The sequence below is a fragment of the Cydia fagiglandana genome, chromosome 24, assembly GCF_963556715.1.
Source record: "Cydia fagiglandana chromosome 24, ilCydFagi1.1, whole genome shotgun sequence".
In the NCBI taxonomy this organism is placed as follows: domain Eukaryota; kingdom Metazoa; phylum Arthropoda; class Insecta; order Lepidoptera; family Tortricidae; genus Cydia; species Cydia fagiglandana.
Window position 1 is genome coordinate 6,450,269 of NC_085955.1, and position 11,577 is coordinate 6,461,845.

The 11,577-nt window shown below is 39.0% G+C and overlaps 2 protein-coding genes across 4 annotated transcripts in view; both read right to left on the reverse strand.

Moving 5' to 3' along the window:
• LOC134676171 (gastrula zinc finger protein XlCGF57.1-like) overlaps nucleotides 1-11,577 on the reverse strand; it is a 119,633-nt gene that overhangs the window by 40,454 nt on the left and 67,602 nt on the right. The gene's annotated exons all lie outside the window — the stretch shown is intronic.
• On the reverse strand, nucleotides 1,233-9,654 carry LOC134676168 (zinc finger protein 431-like). 3 transcript variants are annotated; one of them, XM_063534466.1, is made up of 6 exons: nucleotides 9,324-9,654; nucleotides 8,768-8,903; nucleotides 7,866-8,018; nucleotides 6,798-6,857; nucleotides 4,412-4,468; nucleotides 1,233-3,521 (listed from the first exon to the last, which is right to left on the reverse strand). In XM_063534466.1, exons 1-6 carry the CDS (start codon nucleotides 9,450-9,452, stop codon nucleotides 1,900-1,902), a joined length of 2,157 nt encoding a protein of 718 aa, XP_063390536.1. In that variant the 5' UTR covers nucleotides 9,453-9,654; the 3' UTR covers nucleotides 1,233-1,899. The 3 variants fall into 3 exon arrangements, with proteins under 3 accessions (XP_063390536.1, XP_063390535.1, XP_063390537.1); XM_063534465.1 differs by having other exon boundaries at nucleotides 7,866-8,063; nucleotides 9,324-9,653; XM_063534467.1 differs by lacking the exon at nucleotides 7,866-8,018 and having other exon boundaries at nucleotides 1,234-3,521; nucleotides 9,324-9,651.

An 11,577-nucleotide genomic window follows, 5' to 3' on the forward strand; every position in this document is an offset into this window, starting at 1 on the left:
AATATAAATTATCGTATTAGATTCATAATTGTTACATAATTTGCCGTAACTTATTTTTAAAATGTGTTTTTCAATTAAAATACACTTTAAGATTGTTTACCTTATTTCTAATGCTAAAAAAAACGAACTATAAAGCCCTTCCTCCTACGTGTACACGTTTACCGCAGCTGGACAACTTTATTGTCACACGTGCAATAGAGTATCTAAGATCAAGTTCGACCTGGCCACCCACTAAAAGGGCTCACGCTATAGTTCGTTTTTTTTTAGCATTAGAGAGAAGGTAAGCGATCATGACATGCCTGATGCAAGCGATGACATGTCATTTATTCATTGAAATAAGCTTTTTAAAAATCATTACTTATGAAAGCAGAAGAATACATAATAAATGATAGTTTTAGATTCATTCATTCTGAGACAAATGGATTCGGGAAGTTGCCATCATTAAGAGCTATTATGTATTCGATTTTTATCGAAACTTGAAATAAAAAGGCATTTCATTTATTTCTAGATATATTTTATTCATCAATTCATCATTCAGAGTAGCAAAGATCACCTCCAAACTTTTGGGTATAGTACAGTCATCAGCAATAGTATCTTACACAACTAGGGCCGCAAAAATATGTGACACGTTCTTATTTGGAGCGCAATAAGAGCGAGTCATATATTTTTGCGGCCCTAGTTGTGTAAGATACGATTGCTGATGACTGTACCTGTTTTAATTTCTTATTTATTTTAGTTACATTAGATGCAGGTATAATTTAAGGTGTAGCGGGGTAATCCTGATGTGGGAAATATCAACTATTTAATGGAAATATCTTCCATGTTTGACATTAATAACTACAGTGTCATCCGTGTCTAGACTGGAAAAGCTTGTTCATAATTATACCATAGATCGATTTGATAGACCAAATGCTCTCTGTTCTACGCGCTTATTTTGTCTTCAGTAAAATTCCTTGTGTGCACGTGCGAGTTGGCTCCTGAAATATTCTATAAGAATAGTGGTTTCTAATGTATTTTTATACGTTTTTCAAAAATGAGTCGCATATTTATAGCCTATTCAAAATTTATGGATGCGTGTCTTAAAAAATAAAACCTTGATAGTAATCTACCGTATGAAGGCAATCAATTGTCAGTAAAAGTACTGTAGATAGTAGTTTTCGGTAGTCAAAGTTGTACTTTATAATTTACCAGTCGAAAATGACCCGCTGCACCTTGTACAAATATATACAACTTCAATTTCAAGTCCTAAGCCTAAAATTCAAGTTAACCCCTTACTTAATGTCATAAAAAATAATTTATTCAAAAATGAACTTTAATAGTTTTCAATAGAGGTGAAAATTATAACTGCCATGTAGTGCTGCGTATGCGGTAAAGGGCGAAATAGATACGTTTAAGTTAGATATTTATAAACTACCTAGCTTACACACATTTATAGGTACCTTGTCTGCCAGCAAACCACATTGTGGTTTTGCAGAAGAATTAATGTAATTATATGTAAGCACGATTCATGAATAAACGTTTATTTATTTATGTTTTATCAATTCCGATCTCCATTTTGGTAGTATTAATGAAAACTTCGATAGTCTTTAGTATCTCTAATAGGTCTTGGGAGTCGAGACTGTCACCCTAGAATATTCTTTCCTAGATTCATATTAGTCTTGGAACCAGAGTCAACTGGTCAACCCTACCTCCAAAACTATTATTTTTTACATTTTGCAAGCTCCAGTGTATATCAATGCCAAATTGCAGCTTAATAGTTGCAACGACCACTGAGCAAACTCGCGGACTGACATGGCGAAACTATAATGTAATAAGTTGACTAAGGAACTCTAAAAATGAGTGGATTTTCTCAATGTCACCTTGCATCTAATGTCTTCTACACAACTAATCACTTTTAATTTAGTCATATTTATTCAATTCTACTAATTTAATAAATCTCGTAGGTTCCTCGTGGTGGACATTTATAAGATGTTTTTTAACTTTACCAGGGCGCTGAAATTTCTTACAACATATTTCGCAGGCATACGGTTTCTGCCCAGTGTGTACACGATTATGAATTTTTAGTTCAGCAAGAACTACAAAAGCTTTATTGCAAATATCGCAAACATGTGGTCTGTTTTCCTCGTGCATCCGTCGGATATGAACATTCAAGGCAGACTTATGTCTGAATGGCTTTCCACATACTTCACAAGAGTGTTTTTTTTCTTCGTGCACTTGCATGTGATCCAGTAAATTTGTCTTCGTTCGGTATTTTTTATGACATACTTCGCACTCGAAAGGTTTTTCTTCATTATGAGTTTCTCTATGGGTTTTTAGAATACCTTTTGTCGAAAATCGTTTACTACATATTTCACACATAAATGCTAGGTCTTTCTTTTTATCTGTGGTTTCCTTCTCAGTGTGTTTATTCATATGTTTTACTAAAGTGCCCTGTAATGCAAATCGTTTTCCACAAGTATCACAACTGAACTGTTTGTCCATAACTTGGTTGTGTTTCTCCAATAAATGTTTCTTTAAGCTACATCGATAGCGGAACTTAGTTTCGCAAGTTACACAGGTATAAGGCTTTTCCCCCGTGTGTACGCGCATATGTACATTTAAAGTCTCCTTTATTATGAATCGTTTATTACACAGATGACATGCGTGCTTATAATCCTCAGAGTGAACTTTCAAATGTAGAGTTAAAGCACCTTTCGTTGTGTACCCTTTATTACATTTTTCACACTTAAAAGGTCTCCCTCCCGAGTGATCAACTTTATGATTATTCAAAGCAAACTGCGTATTAAATTTCCGTGTACAAATGTCGCAAGTGAACGGATAATCTCCAGAATGATGTTTCGAATGAGCGTCTAAATAGTGTTTATCCGAAAATTGCTTTTTGCATATATCACACGTAAAATATTTTGTGGGTCCTTGATCTTCTGATTCTTCTGATGATTCTTTTTTGCATGTAGTTATTTCTCCTGGCTCAACGCGATTCTGATCATATTTTACATGAGTATTTTTATGTTGGTTTAATTGGCCTTTATGTCTGTATTTCTTGTTGCATAAATCACATTCGTATGGTTTTTCACCCGTGTGTATCCGCATATGAGAATCATAATCAAATTTTTTTACAAATCCTCTTTTGCATAATTCGCAAGAGAATTGGAATTTTCCTATATGGTTTGCGTAATGCTCATTAAAGTGGCTCTTCTGCCGGAATCTTTTGTCACAGATATTACACGCGTAAGGTTTCTCTCCAGTGTGTGACCGCATATGAGTAATATATTGATGTTTGTGTACGAATCCTCTTTTGCATAATTCGCAAGAGAATTTGAATTTTCCTATATGGTTTGCGTAATGAGCATTTAAGTGGCCTTTCTGTCCGAATCTTTTGTCACATATATTACACGCGTAAGGTTTCTCTCCATTATGGGAGCTGAGCTTGGTAACGTTGGGAGCTGGCGCGACCGAGACGCTGTGAGACGCGGTAGGAACGGGTTGAGCAAAAGGCGCTGGCGATCCTTCGTGTAATGCAACTGGAACAATAATAATTCATATTAGAAGTGGGAGATGGTTCTCGGCCAACGGAATGATATGAAACATTGAAAAAACTAACATATTCCGCTTCTGCTTGCGAGGTAACAGAGTGCACGATTTAAATATAAGTTGCAACGGACAATACGTCCCTCAAGTTGACCAAGTGTGATACATAGGCCTGATAATTGACTCCGGACTAAAGTGGAGTCCGCATATTGATCAGCTATGTGACTTCATCCGATTGCTTGGCCTTGGGCAGACTTCGCCCCATTCTAAATATTAATAATATCAAGAAAACTTATTACGGCTACTTTCATTCAACATTTGCTCGAAAAAAGATCTTTTTCATGCAGGTGTACTGAAGGACAATTGCCTATATTGTACGTCGTCGCCCAAATTTAATGTGTGTGTAAAAAATGTTTAGGGGGGGGGGGGCGGGGTCTGGACTTCGGATTATGGTAGCATGACGTAGGAGGAAACGGGGTCATTCGAAGCATGATCATTGGACGATGTTATGGGGGGGAGGGAGGTTCAAACTCGTCAAAAATAGATGACGTAATTTATGAATAGCCCCTTACTTATTTAATCAATAAATAAATAATTGACCCGCGGTAATGGATGGTAAACAAAAACTTTAACTCCATAGGTAGTTCCGTAACTACTATACTACTGTTAGTACAAAGCACGTGGGCTCATTTTTGAGCTTTAATCAGACTTCCACGGTTATTCCAGTCTATTAGGATACAGGGCTATAACCGCGAAAATCGAAGTTCGCGGGCATTTTTCTCTGTCACTCTTATTACGCCTTCATTGGAGTAAAAGAGAAAGATTCCCGCAATATGCGAATTTCGGTTTTCGCGGTAACCGCTCTGCTTTCGAGAGTACACACCTGAGACGTTGTTGCTGTCAGCCACCTCCACCTCCGGCCTCTCCTGCTTGATCCCGCCTGCCGGAAACAGGTGTAAATTGTACACTTAGGTAGAGAAAAATATAACTCAAGTTTTGATAAATACTTTCTAACTGTTCCTTGTGATAAGTTTTTTTTTTATGTAATAGTCAGCAAACGAGCAGACGAGCCGCCTGAATTGATGGGAAGCGGTCATCGTCGCCCATGGACATAAGCAACGCCACAGGAGCCACTTAAGCGTTACCGACTCTTGAGAACCCTAAATACCCGCTTCTTGAAGAATCCCATGTCGTAGCGCAAAGGAAATACCTCAGGAGGCAAGTCATAGTTTGCAATTATCAAAGGTTTTTATAGATACCCGTCTCTAATTTATTCTACGAGATATATCATAAAGAGCTAGCTTGTTTTATTTAGAATTCTATGGTCAGCCATAATATGACATTATTCATGGTGTTCAAAATCCTTTCCCTTCCCTGACAGTTGGAAAGTTGCTTCGGTAACCCCTATCTATAAAAATGGAACTAAAGATACACCAAGTAACTACAGACCTATTTCGTTGCTATGTGTTTTTTCAAAAGTCCTCGAAAAGCTAGTTAATTCAAGATTAATAAAATACATAGAAAGACACCACCTGATTTCCAATCGCCAATTCGGTTTCAGAACTGGGAAGTCGACAGAGGATGCAACCATTCTCCTTGCAAACCAGATATCTGGTTACCTCGACGACGGTAATATGTGCATAGGCTTATTTTTAGATCTCGCCAAGGCTTTTGATACTGTTTCACCGATTATCCTCTTGAAAAAAATGGAACACATGGGGGTGAGGGGCCCTGCTCTTGACTGGTTTGCTAGCTACTTAACCGGACGCCATCAAAAGGTAAAAATTGACCAACACAGTAGCGATGAACTTCCAGTTCTTTTTGGAGTCCCACAGGGAAGCATTCTGGGTCCAACTCTATTCATTTTATATATCAATGACATTTTCGACTTAAAACTCAAAAATACAGAAATCTTATGCTACGCTGATGACACAGTGATTCTGGTACACGACAAAACATGGGACAGAACCTTCTGCCAAGCAGAGAATGCTCTAGCTACAGTGGCTTCTTGGCTAAGTAATAACTTGCTCACGCTAAATAGAGACAAAACTAACTTCGTGACATTTTCAAAATCGCGTACTACTACTCCCTCGACAGATCGTGATATTAAATACCACACATGTGTATCAAACCCTGTCGCCACTTCTTTTTCACCAGCAAAACCTTGCTCATGTCAAACAATTACGAGGCGCGCGTATGTCAAGTATCTGGGGCTTCTATTTGATCAGCATCTCACCTTCAAGCAGCACATTAACACCCTGGCCGCAAGAGTGAGGAAACTAATTTACGTCGTAAAAAGACTCCGGGATAGCGCTTCTCGCGAAGTGCTACGCATCGTGTATCTTGCACTGTGCCAGTCTATTATACAATACGGGGTGGCTGTCTGGGGTAGCACAGGAAAGAGCCACATGATAACTATTGAACGCGCACAAAGAGCCGTGATTAAAGTAATGTACAAAAAACGCTATCGCTTCCCCACGAATCGGTTGTACTCTGAGTCCAAGTTACTAAGAGTACGGCAGCTCTACATCCTAAAAGCAGTCACGCGTACCCACCGCTCCTTACTTAACTCCTCGTCATATAAGGAGATGCTACTAAAGAGAACCTTCAAAGCCCGACTACCCCCAGTTAGGTCTGCGTTGGCTAGGAAGTCTCCAGACTTCGCACATCCATACACCTACAACAATATTTGCCGGGCTCTTGACATAAAATCATTGTCCGTTCACAATGTCAAAAGTAAAGTAACAAATTGGTTGACCACTTTATCTTATGCTGAGACGGAAAAACTGACAACGAAGGCTTAACCACCACATAACACATCTTCTGGCACACACACACACACACTTCCCACACAAACTCACGCCCACACTCAAAATTGAATAGCATGATTAGTCCTCTTAGTTTAGCATGATTAGTCCTTTTAATTTAGTTTAGTGACTTTGTATCATATAGCTTGTACTGTAGTAATTATTTTTAGTATTAAGCACTGTACAAAAAATCTGAATATAGTTGTCAATCGCTCTCGCAGACTTCCAAGATACAGGCTCAGCCTAGTTTGGAGTCTGATAGATATATTCTGCACATGTATACTACTCTTTTATGATAATAAATTATTTGTATTTGTATTTGTATAAAATCATTATTGGTTCGACCGAATGAAAAAGTGTATTGAATATCACGGCAAGTTCTTCGAAAAACAATTTGAGGTTTAAATTGTCTTTAAATTTGACACAAAACACAACTTAAAAGAGACCCCTCGTATTACTTACGTGAAATGGCGTCATCTCCAGCAGGTTTCTCTAACTTGATTTTGAAGTTGTCACCCGCAGCTGAAAGAAAAAGTTACTATTTTATTATATCATTGTAAGCTTATTAAGCGCCGCTTGCACCGTCCCACTAACCGGGGTTAACCGGTTAAACCAATAACCCAGTGTCAGTGAATGGTGCAAGTTGCCGTTAGCATTTATTTAAATTTCATAATAGTTAAAAGAAACCGACACCGTCAAACAGCCGTTATGAAGTTAAAACAATTAAAAACAGAATTAGTTAAACAGGTGAGCGTTGATGTCAATTCTGTTTGAGCTTTTGCTGAAGCCGAGTTCCGACGCCTTTAAGTTCTTGAGTCTAAGGAGGACATAAAATCGTCCTTCTTGTAGCGCGCCTGCAATTATGGGTTTTGTTTTTGTACTGTCAGTGTCATTCCTAATAGTGACGCGCGACATTAGCGACCCCACACTAGCGTCTTTTGAGCGTCGACGCCTAGTCAGCGCTATGGAAAATGACGTCGTTGCGCAGTTGCGCTAACGTTGCGTCGAGCAGCACCCATACAGTTGACTATATTCTGTATCTTTAGGTACTTAAATAAAAGTAAACAAATAATTTGTACATTTTCGGGCAGTTGTAACATTTATTCATTAACCACCCAAATACATAACCACCTGAATGTGTCACTGAACGACCTAACTTTAACGTACATTATTTGATCATGTAATGTTTTCATCTGCCCTCAACTGGCTTAAGAATCGATTTGAAGGTAGATTTAGTTTCATATTTTTTAAATACCTAAAGATCCAGACTATAGACGCCGACGATCGAGACCGAGAGACGCTATAAATAGTAGACTCAAACCAAACGGACGACCGGGACCGGGGTCGTAAAACTTCTCATTCACACTCGCATGGTTGAAGGTGGGATGAGAGAGATAGAGATATGATCCTAGTCGTCCGTTTGGGTTGGGTCTAGTATAGTGTGGGGTGGCCCTTAAAGTTAACGGCCGTGTTCGTATAACTCGAATCCGCTTTTCGTGGTTCACTTTAGAATGGTGAACAGTTTCCCACCCATCACTTCCGGTACAACATTGATGTTCGAGCGTCTAGCCCAATGCTCGTTCCTCGTCGAGTCCGTAATGACGTCATCAACTAATTTCGCCAGTCGGTCCAGCTCCGTTCTGCTTTCCTCCAGCACGCCGGCGCGGGACTCGATGGTGTTTTCTCGAACTGTGTTCCAAGTTCGCTCGGGACCGGACGTTTCTTGCTCTGCAACATAGATTCCTATTCTTGAGTCTAAAAGTTGAAGGCCTACCACGAACCACGTTGGGCGTGTTGCCTCCCTGTCACACTTACGTACGAATTTACAAGTGCGACAGAGAAGCAACACGTCGAATGAGGTTCGTGGCAGGCCCTCTGTAACAGGCGTACTGGACCGCGACCTTGGTCCCGTCCGAGGTCTACTCGATCGTGTGGAAGGTGGACCGCCGTACGTCCGTTAAGGACGCAGCCGTAAGTGAGGGAAAAAGAGACCTGTGCCCTGTTTATCAAAAGCTTGTAACTTGTAATACAACAATTTTTGTCAGTTTTTGTTAGAAAGGGACTTCCACTTGTGTTATAAGTTACAAGCTTTTGATAAACAGGGGACTGCTGAGTGCTGACCGCACCAAGGTCTACTAAGCTGACCAAGAAAATTTCGTGATGGGCACCTAATGTTTTATTTCTCTGCTTTGGTTGTCTATACATATTCATACATGCCTTTTATCTTTACCAATGTCATGGTCCAGTATGCCCCACCCATCTGTCACAGCTCTACAAGTTATTTTATACACTAATTCTTAAATATAGCTCCAGAGAATTATCAACTTTACAAAGGGGATTATCAATTTGCGTGTTTGGGCCCCCTCTATGACATCGCATGTAATTATTATATACAGAATCACTAAATATAAAAGGAATTTTGGATAGCTTACTGGCAGGGAGCGCTCCCGTGAGCCGCTTGTGCAGCACGTCCTGCACGCGCTGCACTTGCAGCTTGAAGTCGCTCGCGTCCCGCAGCCGCGCCACGCACACCTCGCAGATCCCGCACTCCTCATTACCTAAACTTAGCTGGAACACAAAATAAAAGTAATGTTCTTTACAACTTGTCATATAATGAATCATGCAGCTACTTAAGTTTGCACGACAAGGTCAACTTGATACAAAAGCTTTGTGGGACTGGTGCCTGTCCTCCGCCGCTTTTGCCTGTCTGTATGTTTGTTGAAAACTCAAAAACTGCTGTTTTCACTTATGAATAGAGTGATTCTTGAGCAAGGTTTAGGTGAATAATTTGTTAACCTGCACAAAGCCAGGACAGTCACTAGCACTGAATATATATAAAATAATAAATATAATTGGTTGGGAACATAACAAATAATTAAGAACCCTATGTCCATGAGACATGTTGCCTCAGATATTGCATAAGAAAAATTATAATAAAAGCATAAATGTTTAATAAATCTTTAAATAAGACAAGGTTTTAATACTTACATTTAAACCGAAGCATTCTCTCAGCATATTGTCATATATCTCTGCTTTGCCGAGATGATTGTATAGAGTCTTGAGGCCTTTGTCCGGAGGCCGCACGAGGCAGCAGCTACAAGAGTAATACTCCTCCATGGTCTTATTAGACACAATCGGGTAAATGTCCACTTGGAATTATTGAAATTGCTGAGCACTACTCAATCAATATTACATTACCGCTTCATCAAGCATTAATTATGCCAATATTAAGGTAGAATAAGACTCGGCCAGTATATATATTATTTCATAGTTCAGCAACCAATGCAAATAAAATGTGATTGGTTGATTGATTGATTAATGGTGTTCAGTAGGATATCGGAACAACCTACCAAGAAACAAAATAACTTAATATACACAAAACTAATAACAAATTTGTTCACTACAGTAAATACTATCATATCCACGGGCGGTAACACTACTCAAACATATGTCTGCAATTTAAGATTATTTTAGTTGGAAATTTATTCAATATAACACCATACGATGTAAAAGTTAATATTGGCTGGACAACTTCACTCACATGGAAGAAATGAAAAAAAGTAATATACAGGTGATATTATTTAGGACCCTCCAATAATAAATATATGATTTGCAGCACCCTCATCTAGTCTACAAACAGTGTCTTGATCTTGATTGATCCCTCAACTATGCCTCCAACATTATATTATGTGGACCACAAGGGGCCCACATATGTACACTTTAATAGAGGAACTGAGTCATTTTGAGTTATGTAATCGGGGAGATGGTTTGAAGAACTTTATCTGCTATTTTATCACTGATTACTTACCCGTAGCAGCTAATGGAAACTGATAGTAAAGGATAGTAACTACATAACTAGAAAAATAACAGTGAATCGGAAATTTCATCAAGAACAATTATTTAAGTAGCCGAACACGTGTTTCAACGCCACGACGGGCAGAATTCAATCACAGACCAGCTGTTCGAGGAGTATTTTGTCCATGTTATTGAACGCCATTAAATTTTCAGTTCGCTGACCTGACCATTGACAATGTTGATAAAATGTTTTTTTTTTGCAACGTGTATTGCTGCGGAAGCCAAGTGCTAGGCGATTTTCGGTAGTTATTTTTTTTGGTTTTTACCCCTTCACCTTTGGATTTTTATGTGTGTTAAGTACCTAGCTACTTAGTTAAAATTTAATTTCTTCGTATCTTTATCCGAATAAACGGGTTTATCAATAATTTGTTAGCTGAAGTTTACATGAACTAAAGCCCCATAACCCACGGGCGCTTTTACAACGTGCGTTAAAAAAGCGTTTGATTTACACAAATGGATACATGCTTCGAGCAACACGGAAGGGAGGCGGCATTCACACTATTTCCCCTCTGCCGAGGTACAAGATTAGCGCGTCAAAATAATCTAGCGCGGGTAATAAAACTAGTTGCACTTGGATTTTTCACTAGACCGAGTCCAGACGCGCGCGTGAACACTGCTGCACAAAAATGCCTGTTTGCTCGGTTTTTTGTTATAAAAAGAGGTCGAGGACATCAAATTTATAAAAAGAAAGTGTTACATTTCACATGTAATATTTTTTTTACATATCATACGTTTAATTACATTTAAATACAATTATTATATTTTAGTCTCACGTAATTGTTGGATTTATCGATTTTGCTCGCTCAGTACAAATTGCGGATCGGTCGAGCGACAAATCCGACTTCTCATCTCTCAGAATACAATGACATACTTCAACGAAAATGTGTTAGTGTGCGTGTTGTGACACTAATCACTCGTCCGTACATAAAAAGAGATCGAGGTTTGCAAGATTTGTCTTTGACGTGTGTCATTTTCTATGTATTTGTGTCGTCATTACAGATTGGATTTTGTACGTAAGTGTGTGAGAAATGCGACTGTGTGCATCTTTCCCCCCGCGAAAAATGGCAGAAAGATTTGTACGGCGAGATATCGCTTGGGCCCCTCCCTTCCGCCGTGTCGGAAGCCGGTGTTGCTCGAAGGATACATGTGTGTTTATTCACACGATGGCGGTAGCGCTATCTATTAAGCGTTGTTGAATTTTCAACTTTAGGCGTTAGTCGTTAAATGTAGTTTAGCTTGCGGACGGATTCAAGTACTTATTAACGGGCGTTGAAAAAACGCTCGTCAATATGAGCCCTAAATCTTGGCGATATTGTAAACTTGGCTTGCATCGCAGCAAAAAAAGTGGCCAGTATGTTGCCAATAACAATAAAAAAACAAAATGTCA